This window comes from Eschrichtius robustus, chromosome 9 (assembly GCF_028021215.1).
Source record: "Eschrichtius robustus isolate mEscRob2 chromosome 9, mEscRob2.pri, whole genome shotgun sequence".
Taxonomy (NCBI): domain Eukaryota; kingdom Metazoa; phylum Chordata; class Mammalia; order Artiodactyla; family Eschrichtiidae; genus Eschrichtius; species Eschrichtius robustus.
The window spans coordinates 50,253,335-50,270,027 of NC_090832.1; the positions used below are offsets into that span (position 1 = coordinate 50,253,335).

Here is a 16,693-nt window from a genome sequence, read left to right on the forward strand (position 1 = left end):
ATGGTAGGCAAAGATGTACAGGGATCTGCAAGCAGGTCGAGCCCATCCAGATGGGTAAGGTAGATTAAGTGCTTGGTACCTGGACATCTTCTATTTTCAGCTTATTTGTAAAGTATTCCAAATGTGTACAGTGTAGGAGAAAAAGCATTAAAATTTTTTTCTTGTGAGTGATACAAGAGATAAAACAAAAACAACAAAAATCCAAAACTAGTCACCTAAATCTAGACCCATCCAAAATTCTTTTCATTTTTAATATTCTCCATGATAAAAAAATTCCTTACTAATTCTGAAGGATTTTGGTCCTTCAGAGACCATGAGACATCAGAATTGTTTTTTATAGAGTAATGTGTGGGAAATGTAATCTGATGAATAATATAGACTATAAAGCACCAATTTCAATTTCAAACCATGGTTCAAGTTCAAAGACTTTGATTAATTAGAACAACAATAACAATAATAATAATTTCCCTTTTAAGTAAGCATCTTCTCTAACCATCTATCAACCCAGAAGAAGCAGCAAATGATTGGAAAAAACTCTATCAGAGTCTTGGTTGGAGGAAAACGTTTTCAGGTATAACTTGAAGAACAGTATCATTTATCAAATCTCCAACCCTTTATACCTCTAAGGCACCAGTGAGAACTGACATTCAGAATGACCCAAATGTATTGAGAAGAGCCTCAATCTTAAAAAGGTTCAACTACTTTTCCCTTCTCATTATTAATGGCTGATAATTTTATAACATGAATTTAAAAATAAGAGCATTTTCTAAATTAAGTTAACGATAGGTCAGGTTCATATCAATCAATGGTTTACTAAAATTTAAACAGATCCCTTACTTCAAGGACTCTTGGTACAGTGAGCTCTGTAACATGAAAAGAATCTGAACACCTGTGAACTTCATAATTGCTAGTAAAAATGGTAGGCATAGTTCTATTTAATAAACATAATACTATATTCTAATTAGAAATTGTAAATCAGCATAATAAGCTAGTAACTTATGTTACAAATAATCTTCAGTCTGGAAATGAGATCATCAAAAAAAAACAAAAAAAAACCTAACAAATATCTATGAAATTTTAAAGATAAAAGATAGACATTAGTGCCAACCACTGTAAAATTTTCTTTTAAAAACATTTTAAGAAAAATAAATGCCTTTGGGAGAAAACATGCCTATAATATCTCATGAATTTAGAATTTAGGCAATTAGGATACCACAGGATGCTCAATATCTAATTACAATCTCCTATTCTTCTTTAAAACTGTATAATAGTCTTAGTTTGTATAGTATTGTTTAAGAAAACCAAGGTTCCTTTGGGTGAACCTGGAGGGTGGGTGTTATGCTAAGTGAAATAAGTCAGACAAATACTGCATGGTATCACTTATTTGTGCAGTCTTTAAAAAAAAAAAGTCAAACTCATAAAAATAGAGAGTGGAATGGTGGCTGCCAGGGGCTGGGTGGAGGGGTGGGCAGGGAATTAGGCAAAGCTAGTAAAAGGGTACAAACTTTTATCTGTAAGATTAATAAGGTCTGAGGTTCTAGTGTATACACCATGGTGGCTATAGTTGATAATACTGTATTGCATAACTGAAATTTGCTAGGAGAGTAGAACGTAAGTGTTCTCACCAAACAAAAAAGTAAATATGTGAGGTGATAGATATGTTAATTAAGGATTAATGAATTATTTCACACTGTATATGTATATCAAATCATTATGTTGTACACTTTAAATACATTACAATTTTATTTATACCTCAATAAAACTGGGGAGAAAAAAAGAAAAAGAAAAAAAAATAATCTTTGGAGTGGCTTCCCTGGTGGTGCAGTGGTTAAGAATCCACCTGCCAATGCAGGGGACACGGGTTCAAGCCCTGGTCTGGGAAGATCCCACTTGCTGCGGAGCAACTAAGCCCGTGTGCCACAACTACTGAGTCTGCGCTCTAGAGCCTGCGAGCCACAACTATTGAGCCTGCATGCCACAACTACTGAAGCCCGCATGCCTAGAGCCCATGCTCCATAACAAGAGAAGCCACCACAATGAGAAGCCGTGCACCACAACAAAGGGTAGCCCCTGCTCGTTGCAAGTAGAGAAAGCCTGCGCGCAGCAACGAAGACCCAACGCAGCCAAAAATAAATAAATAAAATAAGTAAATTTATTTAAAAAAACAAAAAAATCTTTGGAATCAGTTTCATCTGAGTTTGAATTCTGGCTCTTTCGTTTCTTGTGGAACCTTGGGCAAATTACTTAATCTATCTCAGTTTCCTTATCTATAAAACAGGAATAGGAAATACACCTATCTCATAAGATTACTTGCCCATTAAATGAAATAGTTCATGTAAAATACCTAGTGTGCCTGGGACACAGAAAGAGCTCAATAAATGTAACATCATTAATAATTATGACAATGATTTCCTTAGATATTCAGTGCATACCACATGCCAGGCACTGTGCTGGTGTTGAAGACAGATGGAGAGTTTGACTGACACAGTTCTTTCTCTCATGATTAAGAACTCATCAGGATGCAACAATATAGTTGATGCAAATCAACTATACTTTAAAAAAAAAAAAAGAACTCGTCAGGGAAGAGAACAAATAAGCAAGAACTAAAAAGCTGTGAGAAGCAAAGGGTGTCTGTGGGATGATAGAGAAGATGCCTAATCTCATGTGAGGATTGGTTAGGAAGGCTCTAATAGCAAGTGAGAATTAAACTACAATCTACAGGATGTCATCATTTATAATGACACAGTATCATGAGTCTTAGGAGTATTTCTTAAGCTCTGAGAAGGAAAAAAAAGAAACATGATCATTTAATCAAAATATTTTACTGACCAATGCTCTAATTTAGAAAACATACACAAGTGTTCTAAAAGCCCTGTAATTGGTGCATCATTCAAACATTTACCAATTTCTTTTATACTACTTCACATTTTCAAATGGAGCTGAAAATATCTGATAGAAACACCTGAAAGTTTAAGTATAATCAAACTGTTAAAGTACATAAAACAAAACAGCTATAGGTATGCTAAACTATCTAGCTTGTTGTGCAAATGGTCTAAGGTGGCTCATATAAAATGATATCCTTATCACGTCCTCTGCATGTGACATCATTTCTGAAGTAGGAGAGATCTTAGTTATAAGATAGTCTCAAGCCATGGACATTAAGAATGATGTTAAGACTATGTATAAAGTAAAGTCAACTCTCCATTAATTGGGGGTAATTTGGAGGGGTATACTGGTGATGGGAGAAACTGTAGTTAAATTACATTAAATCTTCAGTTACCCAAACTGTCCTGACAATGGTTAGGGACGTGCTCAGGTCCCCAAACAGACTCAGTTTCAGGAGGAAACTACTGCCTGTAGTTCAAGGCTTCTCACTTCCTACAGCTGAACAACTTCTGGGGGTAGGAAGATAGTTTCTCGTCCCCGCAAGGCTGTAACCACAGTTGAGTTGTGCCTTATAATTGACTATCAAAACAAGCTGGGTTCCAACCAAACATTAACTCTAACAAAAAGATTATTATGCATTGCTTTGAAAATCAACTATAAAACATGGTCTATGATAGATACTTAGTGAAATTAGCTTTAGTATTTCTTGACTTTAGAAAAGTGTTTTTTTCTCTAGGAAAGCAAAATTAAGCAATATATTCTGATTATACTCTACAAGTAAAACATTATGGGCTATGAACAGCAGGACACAAGGGTGATGACATGGGGCAATTTTCAGTACTGAATAATCAAAATGCAGACATTTACAAAATTCAGAGATTTAAAAAATATTTTCTTTGGGTTGGTTCTAAGGCTAGGATGTTATGCTCAATCCCTAGCATAAGCAACACAGTCTATACGTGTGTGACCCCTACTTTTCATCAGTCATTTTGCAAAGATGAATAAGATACCTAATAAAGAATGTAAGATGGCACTATATAAGCTTTTTTACTAGTGCAAGAAAAAGGACTCAAAATACATATTCTTTAGATAGATTATCTAAAGACTATGAAAAGTAGCATGTTTAAATTTTTATTTTCATATTCTGGATACCTAAATAGTTAAACCAGTTTGACTGACAGGCCAGAGATCACAGTTGTGAAAATATTCAGATTGTTGAATATTATCAGGCTTTGTCTTTCACTACAAAATTTTAAATTGTTTGCTTTATATTAATTAGATTTTCTACTAATAAAAACTCACCATTCCCAAACTCTTAGGCTCTTATCATCAGATGTGCTCACAAATCTCCTATTCTCATCAACAAAAACAATGGTGTTGACAGCTCCCAAATGCCGATCATATTCCTGTACAATTTCTCCACTTCGAATGTCCCACTGTATATCAAATAAGAGAAATGGCAAAGAGCAGATTTATGAAAACAAAGATCATAACTGTGGAAAATGGAGAAGGAAAAAAGATCTCCAATATCGTGTTTTTATCGATTTACTGCTTCCAAGACTAGAGCATCAGCACTCCCTAGAAGCAGCAAACATTAAACAAGTTAATATTCCTTATTCTAGCCCCTCATACAGTGTAAAGCTCAGGAATCTTAATAAAAATATTGTGAGAAGACTTACTTGCACAATCTTTTTATCAGACATCCCAGCCACAAAGAGATTTTGCTTATCTTCATCAGGATTAAATTTGACACAATAGGGTACTTTTCGGTTTGTAAATCTTGATATACACTGTCCTAAAACCAAAGACCCAAATTAAAGTAGGTAAAATAAATTTGACCATTTAAAGATAACCCTGGGATTAAGATCTAGAGATCATTTGCTAATAAATTTTGAGGAATGGCAACCTGCTTGTTCTTTACTGTAAACTACATTGTTCCTTTTCATGGATTTTTAATGATTAAAAATAGTATATTCAAAAGTAAATCTGTATCATCAATTGCAGAGCAGATAAAGTTCTCCAGGTGATTACAATATGCAGCTAGAGTTGAGGACCACTGCCAAAGAGGTTAAAGAGTATGGGCTTTGGCATTACAGAGACCTTGGTTTGAACCCAATTCGACCATTACTAGCTGTGTGACCCTAGAAAAGTTACCTCTTAAGCCTTAGTTTCCTCATCTATAACAATAATAGTATTTAATCTCATAGTGATATTTTAAGGATTGACCAAGATACTGCAATATAAGCGCTTAGTACAATGCCTGGTAAACACTGTTCAATAACTATTACCTATTTCCTTTATCCTTAAAACTCAGTAGGATGAAAGACGGTTCTCTAATTATATAAAATTATACTAGCCACAATGTGCTGATGTAATCAATATGTCTGTGAATATATAAAACCAATCTGCCCATGGAAGTTTAGACCTACATTTTAACCAATTGGGGCAATTAAATTTAATTCTGCTCATCAGGTATTTATTGTGCTTCTATGTTGTGCAATGCAGTGTGCTAGGTTATGTAGGGGAACAAAAAGATCAATTAAATAGTCTACGGAAATTTTTAAATTTCCTTGTCTATCAATATATTTGCTTTATAAATTGTAAATATTTGGTGGAAAAGAAATTTCATAGTAAAAGAGCTACTTATATAGCTGAGTTTCAACTCTACAAACATTTTGTGATATTAGCTGATAGTCAGTGATATGAGAATCAGCAGTTAGGGAAGGTACCATTTTACCACAGAAGACCATTCACATTGTTTCATTTAAAAACACTAATTTATAAGGTAAATAGGTGTTAGTATAAGTGAGCTCTTACCTGTCTCAGTGTCCCAGAGCTTAAGATACCTGTCATAAGCTGCACTGAGGAACTGTGTTCCTGCAGTATTAAAGCAGATGTCCCTAACAGCTTTACTGTGACCTAAAGGCAGAGACAATAGAAATGGAGGTGAGGTGAAGTATGTCCTTTTAAAATATAAGCACCATAAGAGAAAGAGCACTAAACAGTATTTTTCAAGCCACGCTGTGAGTCAAAATCACTGGAACCCCACATGCTCATTTACTGACTCAGAATATGTTATGTGTGGGCTTGGGAATATAGGTGGTTTTTTCCCCCCTTTGAAAAGCTCCTCAGGTGATTCTGATGCATAAAATTTAGGTAAGAACCAAGAGAAAAGATGTAACTTTGTTTTAAAAAGTCTCTCATGCACTCTCTTAATATGTAATACATACAGCTGATGACTAAACAGTCAAAAGAATTTAAGGAAACACAATAGTCCAATTATTGCCAATGAAAGAGAAATGGCTGGTGACATTTTGAAGGTTCACTCTGAGATTACTTGCCAAGCTGGAAGTGAAAACAGTGATCTAAACCTAAAGTTCATGAAAGTGTGGCCTTTGTTCAATAATTGTCTATTTCTGTGATCACATTCCCGAATTTCATAGAAATGGATTCAGAATCTCAGAGACTAAACCTTTTTGAAAACAAATATTAACTATTATTTAGTTTTAAAATGGCATTTGACAATAAATTAATGTTAAGGTGCTTTCCTTGGAAATCAATCTTGCCCGACCAGTGAACTCTTCTGAAAGTTACAGGGGCAAATAAAATATGACTAAATGAAAGCAGAAACTTTCCTATTTTTTACCATCCCACCATGACAAAGACTGCCAAGTACAATTGTGCAAAATGTGCATGGCACAAATTGTCAGCCGTACCCAGGGGCCCTGAACCACCACCACCGATGACCTCCAGTCACGGCAATCAGGCATTCTTTTGTACAGCAGGAGTCCCAGTCAGAGCTGCTATCATCTTTCTAAGTAGGAAATTTTCAGTTTTCCACTGAAAAACTGCCAGTGCAGGGGAGACAGATGGGGACCAAATCCCCTATGTCGCAGGAGGCATTTTGTTCCCTGTACGCTGCTGAGAGCCTTCCCACAAGTCTTCTTCTGGGCTGCCCTGGCATCTTGGGCAGTATTTATTTGTGCAGTGAGGCCCTAAAATCGTAAGTACTGCTGAATGGACCCCCACTTAAATCTAAAAACCGAGCCAATATAATTCACACAAATACCATTTCAATTTGGTACAGTTAAATGTCAAAACATAACTAGCCTTCACACAAAATCTGACAAAGACAATAAACTAGTATCTACCAACAAGGCTAGTCTACCACAAAGCTGTCCTCTTTTTGGCTTTCTTTCCTTCAAGGAATTCTCTCAACCTTATCTCTTTATCTGTTCTTGTTGCCAATTCTCAACCTCTCTGCAAAGCTCAACATCTGGCTATCTAATTGCTTACTGGATATTTTTATCTCAGTATCTCAAAGGCAGCTCAAATTCCATTAGTCTGAAATCTCATCATCTTCCTATGATGAGTAGCACCACCATTCTTCCAGCCACCTGAGAGTCACTCTAGATTCCTGCCTCACTCTTATCACTCACTTGCTAACTAAGTCCCATTGGTTTTAACTCTTGATTGTTTCTTTCCTCTCTCTCTGCTGCTTTAGTTCAGGCTCTCATTATCTCTAATCCAGACCAATGAAATAACCTTGTAAATCACTTTCTTGCCTCCAAGCCTGCCCCACCAAATCATCCTCCATACTGCCACTGTGATCTTTGTAAACTTCAAATCTGATCACGGTTGCTTTCCTGCAAGAACAGTTCAGTGGTTGGCTTCCCAAGGCCCCCAGGATAGTCTGAAGGTCTTCCATACGCTGCCCTCCTCTACTGCTTTTCTCCACTGTCATCTCTTACTATATCCCTCACGCTAACAATTCTGAAGTAAAAGCGGTTCCCTCAAAGCAGTATGCTTTCTCATTCCACTCTTGCTTCAGCTTCTGCTGCTCTCTCTTCCTAGTTACTTCTGTCTACATGGGGAGACATACCCCTCCTTCAAGACTCAGCTCAAGTCTATGAAGGCTTTCCTTCATATCAGTGTAGTAAAATTACTGTTAATGTTGTTATTGTAGTTTAAAAAGTCTTTCCAAACAGATTTATAGCCAGAGAGAAAAGAAGTATTACCAATAAATGTTCGCAGACAGCGCCTGTCTCCATAAACCTCCCATAGCTGGAGAAAAAACAACACACAGAAACATTAAATTTAATACAAGACTTTGATAAAATGACAACTATCAATCACTAACAATAGTCGTATGCCAGCTATGTATGTGCATATCTGTGTGTGTACAGGTTATTTAACCAAAGGCATTACATATCATTAAACATATTGTTCGGTGCTGTTAGTGACTTGGACTATTTGGACTACACACATGCGCATGTGCACACACATACACACACACTTTAAACTCTGAAATCAAGAGAACTTAGATGGAGCTTATACAGGTGGTTTTCATCTTCTTGTTCTTTTCTGTATTTGATATATTTTCTATGATGAAAAGTTTCTACTTACGTAATACTATGAACTACTTTTAAAAGAATTATATGTTATTAAAATGTTATTATAACATTTTGGTACTGAAAGTTTTTTTTTTTTAACTTTTCTGAAGTATTAACTATTATAAAAGCTGTTATGAAAATGATAATCTAAACTAAAATATAACAAGTTCATAATTCTCATCACATCTAAAGTGAATTAATACAATAGCTTTGAAACTACCTTTATTCTTGCCTGCCTCAAATCCAATCCTTGACAGTATTGCTAATGATCTAAAATAGAAAGCATTTCCTGGCCACCCAGTGCCTACAGGATAAAGTCTCCGTTCCCATAGCATACCAGGAAAGGACCCCAGGACCTGGTCCTTTGCCTTGATTGTAGTCATTCTATGCCTCTCAGATTTTAGACTCTAGCAGTCACAACACTTGCGGTTTTCAGCACATACCATGCTGATTCATTCTATTTACTCCTCTCAGACATACTCTACTCCCTGTGCCCCTCCCCTGCTTACTTAGTTACCTTCCTATTGAGGTATGCTTCCTCTCTGAAACCAGAATACCTTGCATCTGCCTCTACAATGGTCATTTACATCATAACGAAACGATCACCTTAAGAGCAGGGACAGTGCCTAAACAATTTTTTTTTTAATTTTATTTATCTATCTATTTATTTATTTATTTATGACTGCGTTGGGTCTTTGTTGCTGCACGTGGGCTTTCTCTAGTTGCGGTGAGCAGGGCTACTCTTCGTTGCGGTGCGCGGGCTTCTCATTGTGGTGGCTTCTCTTGTTGCGGAGCACAAGCTCTAGGCGTGTGGGCTTCAGTAGTTGTGGCACGTGGGCTCAGCAGTTGTGGCTCACGGGCTTAGTTGCTCTGTGGCATGTGGGATCTTCCCGGACCAGGGCTTGAACCTGTGTCCCCTGCATTGGCAGGAGGATTCTTAACCACTGCACCACCAGGGAAGCCCCTAAACAATTTTTTATCCTCAGTCCTTTGCACATAATAGGTACCTAATAAATGTTTACAGACGTGAACAAATTGAATTCTGTGCTTTTCTAACTGGTCAAACAGAAGACCTTAATCTCAATTAACATAGTCTGTATAAACTGCAAGTTAAAGGAAATAAGGCTTTTTACTCCAAACTGTTGGCCTGTCATTTTAAGCCACTAAGTCGAGGCAAATGCCTAAATGGTTGCTCTCATCAAAAAAAGCTGCCTTTATATATTGTTACTACCCATGAATTATTTACAAAGAATAAAATTTTCATGAGTCAACTTTCCAAGACTCAAGAGTACTATAGGGTTGATATTTATTGACCACTATAATGATCCAGACACAGAAGACATAAAAAAGATAAAAACCATGCTTCCAGATTTAAGTTTTTAAAAGGCTTTCCCATATTCAAATTGACATGTATTGGCAAGTGAGTGTTTCTACCACACACTCTACAGCTGAACATCAACTAAAGCTGGACCTTCCCAAGACTATAAAAAGTGTGAGAAGAGGCTGGGAGCAATTCTGCTACTAGCATTTAGAAGAAAAAGGGTGAATTACATTATCTGCTCTCTAAAAATGGGTTTTCTATCACATGTCCTCTCTACCTTTAAGGTACTAAGGTACAAATTAACTCAGTTACATATCTAAAACCTCTATAAAAATGCATTATTGGTGATTAAATATTTATGTGCCTAAAGCCAAAGTGATTGATTATGTCCTAATCAGCTATCTAAGCTTACAAAGAGCCTAGCCAAGGGCTTCCCTGGTGGCGCAGTGGTTAGGAATCCACCTGCCAATGCAGGGGACACGCGTTCGCGCCCTGGTCCTGGAGGATCCCACATGCCGCGGAGCAACTAAGCCTGTGCACCACAACTGCTGAGCCTGTGCTCTAGAGCCCATGAGCCACAACTACTGAGCCTGTGTGCCACAACTACTGAAGCCCGTGCACCTAGAGCCCGTGTTCCACAACAAGAGAAGCCACTGCAATGAGAAGCCTGCGCACCGCAACGAAGAGTAGCCCCCGCTCACCTCAACTTGAAAAGGCCTGCGCGTAGCAACAAAGACCTAACGTGGCCAAAAAATAAATAATAAATAAAAATTTTAAAAAATCTTAAAAAAAAAAAGAGCCTAGCCAATTGTACCACAAAGCCATATCTGAATCAACGTGTTTGGAAGCAGTTCATAAACTGCTGCATTCACAGGGCTTAAGAGAAAATAATTAGCCTCTAATTGCCTAACAAACCCAGATTTATCTATAATTAACCGAATAGATTTAACCAAAGCACTAGCTTTGTAGCGCTCCTACTCTGTTAAAACTCACCTTAATTTTACAGTCCATGGAACAAGACAGCAACAAATGGCCAGAGAGAGGAAACAATCTGACTGCACTGACGCCCTGTAAAAAGGAATTAAAATTATCAATCAGAAGCATTTGAAATCTCAGCTAAAATTAAACAGAAGGGAAAGACAGTGTATTTTTAAGCCACCTAATTTACTATTTTTCTTCATTCTAAAAATCATACCCTAGAATAACCTTCGTTAGTATTCTAAGAGCAGCCCTTTGGACGTTAAGCTTTACAAGATTTTTTTTTAACTTTCATTACCGACTTCCTCACCCAAGGGAATTCTTAGTCAATCATGTTACTAATGCCCTCACTCCTCTTCCTTCTTTCACTCAGTACCTTTGCTGTCTGCTAAGAGCTGGAAATTATCAGTTGGAACAGTGCAGATGACAAAGAATATTAACATCAAAATTTTCAAGTGTCTTGTCTCTGCATTAGTTTAAGAATATCATAGTGTACAAACCAGGGAGCATCTAATCTTCTTTAAAGTGTGATAACTCTAATTGCTAAGGTAAAATTACTGAGGCTTTTGTGCTAGTACCAGCCCATTACTCACTGACTTGGTGCCCAAGAGGAAGAATATTATGGCAGGAACTTGGAGGTGAAGGCCTGGGCTACCATAAGGGGATAGGACACCGAATCATGAATGCTTATGTCACGGCCCAATCAGATGACCTTGAAGACTGAGTATTCACTTGTGACTCATATGTGTTGGTACCGCCAGAGTCTGACTCCGGTTTATCTTCAATTTGACCTCCCTGTTCTACCTTGACTTCTCTACATCTTTATTAGAAATATTGAATGTCCCACATCAATAGCTGAAAATTTATGTTGGTGTCACTGTTATACATTACAACAAACAAAAACAACCAATTTGCTTACCTTTGTGTGTCCAGACCACACATGAATTTGTTTTTTGGGAAGATAACACTTCTCAGGTGGCACAGGTGAACGCAGATTAACACCAACATCCTGAGGTATGTGAAGGTAGGACCTGCCTTGATAGTCATACATTTCTTTAACTGAAACAAGAAGGCAAAAGAAAGCAGTGAACAAATAAAAGCCACAGTCATGAAATCTACATTCTTAAAATGATAACAAACATTTTATTCATAGGGATATCGTTGCGTATCAAGGTTTTGGTAATAATACTCTGATGATGTTAAGACCAAGAGTCAGCTAAAATTTAACTGCCTGAAATCATAGCTATTATTTACAATTAGTGGTAGTATTTTAGAATCCCTAAATATCGAGAGAATATCAGACCTTTAAATAAGCTCTGACTTCCTTTATCCAGTTGCACATTTTAGTGGCATATACAAAGACTCCACTGCAGTACAATTACAGCAAGAGAAGAAAAGATAATACTTGGGCCTTGTGAGTCATTGGCAAAGAATCAGAAGCAAAACAGGATAAGAAGGAAGTTAAAACAAAACAAAAATATATCAACTATCCTTTTCCCTGCTTTCCTCCTTTATGTCCTTCCAGGTTCTTTTTCCAATCTCTTTTCTACTTTCAACCCAGATTTTACAATAAAGTCACATGTGAGAATTAAATGACATAGTATATATAAAGCATTTAGTAGCATGCTGCACAGAGTAAGTACTCAATAAATATTGGCTGTTATTGTTATTATGGCTACAAGTACCACAGTACTAAATAGACTCCTTGGAGATAAAACTGGAGCTTGAGAAGCTAAACGTGACCTCGTGAAACCTATATATTTGATAAGTGATATAACATTAGAATAATCAATACTATCAGAACTGAATTCTTCTTTTAGTCTGGTAGTCACTACATAATTTCCCCAATATAACTAGTTACTAATGAACCAGGTAGAGTTTAGAATATAATTTATTTTGGTGAATATGCATTTCCTTCTACAAATCAAAATAAGTACGAGAATCTTAATCTCCAATACACTTATATGAAAAACAAAGTTTATTCTTTTAAAGTGTAATTTAGTAACAGTTATGAACTGTGATCATACCTGGAGAATATTTGGCTTGGGTTAAAAACAAAAGGTTAAAATGACTGAGGGACTAGTTATACATCAAAAAGAGTCAACTTTATCTTAGGAAAGAACAGACTGTGAACCATAATCTCCTTTATCTACCTTTAAAAAAAAATTCATTAGCACTTCAAAAGAAATCATCTGTGGCTATCTCTTTAATTAGAATATAGAAGAGGTCTGCTATAATTTCTTTGGGATGCAAATTGTCCAATATAATTCTTAATAAAATGAATTCTAGCAGCTGATTAGTAAAGGCAATATATATATTATGTGAACAGAGAACAGAGTAAATATCTGAAAGTTTATCATAAAAATGAGGAGGCATAAAAAATATATTACCATGTAAGATTGTCTTTTCCTCTCCAGGTTTCTCTTCTTCCTGTTTGCCTTTTTTCTGCCTCTTTGCTGTAATTTCATCCAATTCTTTTTGTTCTTCCTAAGGAAATTAAGGAGTGAACTTTTAAAATGGATGTTCTAGAACCCCATCCTGGCCAACATTGGTCATAAACTCTTTATAATGAGGCACACTTTTTTGGTGAGGCAATAGCCGCAAGTATGTCTCCCAGGATAACAATCTCAACTCTTTGGCAGATTACAAAATGGCATTAAACACACAGTGGGTACTAGTTAATACTTCTAAACTCATTGTATACAAAACCCATCCTTCTGGAACACCTAGAAAGTAATTTGATGTATTATGCTAACTATGTAAGTGAAAAGATGAGGCAATTAGAAAATCTAGTACCAGAAAAGACAGTGAATTTTAGTAGATGATGTTCTTCTTCAGTAAACAGCTTTTAATAGTCATAAGGATATAAGCAGTGACTACAGATTTGTGACACAACTTTTGTGGGAGAAGCAGTAAAAGGAAGGTGGGGTAGTAGTAAATCCTTATAATAACTGAGAAGTCAAAATAAATAAAGAGCAGCATATACATATTACTGAGATAATTGGATGTGAGATACAGGTAGAATGTAAGCTTCATGAGGATGTGATTTTCTTAATCTTTTCCACTGCTATATCCCTAAGACCTAGAACAGTGACTGGCTCATAGCGACAGTAGGATTAGGAGGTGGAGAGGGGCAAGTAGGGTTTTATAGTTTTACTTTATAAACTTCATAATATTATGAAAAAAAATAGACATACTATTTTGTTAAAATTTTTAAATAAATTAATAAATAAAACCCATCATGAATTCTAAAATCATAGAAAGGCTGATTCTGTAATTACTATCTGAATATCTGGTATCAGAAAATCAGCCACCATGGCACCTTAATAGTATTATCAAGGTGATTTTTATTAAAAATTGTTCAATATTGTATTTTAATTAAAAAGTATGGAAGATAATAAATCAGAAAAATATAAACAAAAATTATTCCAAAGAAAAACAAAGGAATTACTGTATTTTCTCAATCAACTAAGGCAGAGAAATTCTGATGAGTCATTTGGTTCTCTAAGGAAACCTCAAGTTTATTAATATAGGTATCCTTCATAGAGACACAGCAGACACCTGAACTGACAATGGAAAACATCACAGCTTACTTCTGAAGGTTTGGCTACATCTTTTTCATCCACATATTTTGCCCACGGTCCCAAGAAACCATCAATGTTAGATGCATCATTTTCTTTGAATTTTTTCCTCTTTTCTATTTTCTTCTGACCAGTTTCAAACACAGTTAAACCTATATTGAAAACAAAAAAGCAGAGATCATAAATATGGATATTTTCTAAAGAAACAGCAATATATATATTTATATAGATTTATAAACACAAAATATTTAAAACACAAAATGAAACCTACATGAATCCAGATACACCAACTCATGCTATATAAAAAGAGACTCAACCTTCTGGGCAAAGCAGCTTTCTACCACTGCAATATGTTGCAAATTCTAATATATGTGAAGGAAGAAAAGACCCAGCTATGTAATCCTGCAATGGTACACAATTTTTAATTAATCACAGACCTTTATCAGTAGATTTTACCACTTTTTGAAAGAAACATAGCAATTTAATAATGCTAAATAATGATAAAGTTACCTTTGAAAGAATAAACTAAAATTTCTCATTCAAAAGCTGAATTAGATAAAATTACATTAAGTAATTAATAACTTTTCCTTGCTTCACTTGCTTCGCTGTACTGTAATGCAACAATATAAATTAAAGAAGGTTTCACAAGAATCTGGTACTTCTTCCAGGTGATCTCAATCTAAACTTGACCTCTAATACCATAAATCTTAACAGTAAGAAGAAAAGAGGAAAGAGGACGTTTCTGGTTGGGATTCTCATTGATCAGTAGGAGGTGGCATGCTGTGTGTAGTCATTAAACGGGAAAAAGAAAGGTTTACGGGAGTCATAGTCACAATTTAACTGTTAACTGAGAATCTAGCTACATAAAGATGTAGCTTGTAGAGGTCTAACAAAGAGAAAAGCTTACCTATATTAATTCAAATCAGTTTCCTTTAAGCTGTGTTATAACAAAAGGTTGTTAAAATCCTATTTTAACCACAATCTAGCTCATAAACCAAAGGTAGCTTGATCATATAGGCCAGCGGTCCCCAACCTTTTTGGCACCAGGGACTGGTTTGTGGAAGAAAATTTTTCCATGGACCGGGGATGGGAGGGTGGGGAAGGTTTTGGGATGATTCAAGTGCATTACATTTACTGTGCACTTTATTTCTATTATTATTACATTGTAATATATAATGAAATAATTATGCAACTTACCATAATGCTGAATCAGTGGGAGCCCTGAGCTTGTTTTCACTTGCCACCCACTGATAGGGTTTTGATATGAGTCTGCAAGCAGTTTATTATGGTCTCTGTGCAGTCAAACCTCTCTGCTAATGATAATGTGTATTTGCAGCTGCTCCCCAGCACTAGCATCACTGCCTCAGCTTCACCTCAGATCATCAGGCATTAGATTCTCATAAGCAGCGCACAACCTAGATCCCTCGCATGCATAGTTCACAGTAGGGTTCGTGCTCCTATGAGAATCTAATGCCACTACTGATCTGATAGGAGGCGGAGCTCAGACGGTAATGCAAGCAATGGGGAGCGACTGTAAATACAGATGAAGCTTTGCTCATTCACCTACTGCTCACCTCCTGCTGTGCAGCCCGGTTCCTAACAGGCCACGTACCAGTACCTGTCTGTGGCCCGGGTGTTGGGGACCCCTGATATAGGCTCTAGAGTTACTAGGTGCCTTCGTACAAACAGCATACTCTTCTTCTATCGAACATTTTATGGATAAGAGTCCAAGGGGCTGATGAGCTTTGTGGCAAGTTAGCATTTAGAGTATGATGCTTTGTCTTAAAATAAGTACAAAATGAATACAAGTATAAACATATGTTTTAAAACACATATTCAAACTCAGACTTCAAAGCAACCCTTGAAAGACAATCTCCACAGACATGCACGATGAGATTTTTTTCTGCTCTGTTAAAATGGAGCTTGACATTAGTGTTGAGAAATAAACTGCTAAAATCAGATATACATTAGTTTTCATTTCTTGAATGATTTCTACAGGACTGGAACTGTGCCAAGAAATCACCCCCCACCCCCCAACCCCGCTGCTACAGGTACGACTATCTTCCTTACAAGGCTGCACACCTAGTAAGTGGCAAAAGCAAGCTCCAAACTAATAGTTCTATACATTGCTCTAAACTATATCCCACTATTGTCTCAACTTAAAAAAAAAAAAAAAATCAAGAGATAAATTACATACTAGTTTTTCCCTACTGTCCAAAGTCAATCTACAAACAATAAGTATAGGTATATATATTTGATATTAAATATTGATATTTCAAATAAATTACCTTGATTTTTTTCCGCTTCTTCTACAGAACCAATATACTTAGTAGACACTTGATGGTTATCTAATGAAGGGTCCAACGCATAACCTGAAAGGAGAAAAGTACAAATTACTGACTCCATTTTTTTCCATTTACAATTCATTTTAATTCTATACACATTTACTCATTTTACATTTTCCTTCCCAGATGCTGAAAATGGTCTCTTTTTTTGTTTGTTTTCTTGTGACTTTATTTCTTCCTTATGTTCTG

The 16,693-nt window shown here is 36.1% G+C and overlaps 1 protein-coding gene across 2 annotated transcripts in view; it reads right to left on the reverse strand.

Annotated features, from left to right (window-relative positions):
- CDC40 (cell division cycle 40) overlaps positions 1 to 16,693 on the reverse strand; it is a 53,944-nt gene that overhangs the window by 5,977 nt on the left and 31,274 nt on the right. For both annotated transcript variants that reach the window (XM_068551346.1, XM_068551347.1), the window contains exons 4-12: positions 16,448 to 16,531; positions 14,172 to 14,311; positions 12,969 to 13,065; positions 11,498 to 11,637; positions 10,594 to 10,668; positions 7,905 to 7,950; positions 5,704 to 5,805; positions 4,566 to 4,681; positions 4,189 to 4,322 (exon numbers count right to left, since the gene is read on the reverse strand). In XM_068551346.1, the coding sequence (XP_068407447.1) occupies positions 4,189 to 4,322; positions 4,566 to 4,681; positions 5,704 to 5,805; positions 7,905 to 7,950; positions 10,594 to 10,668; positions 11,498 to 11,637; positions 12,969 to 13,065; positions 14,172 to 14,311; positions 16,448 to 16,531 (934 nt within the window). The remainder of the gene's footprint in view (positions 1 to 4,188; positions 4,323 to 4,565; positions 4,682 to 5,703; positions 5,806 to 7,904; positions 7,951 to 10,593; positions 10,669 to 11,497; positions 11,638 to 12,968; positions 13,066 to 14,171; positions 14,312 to 16,447; positions 16,532 to 16,693) is intronic.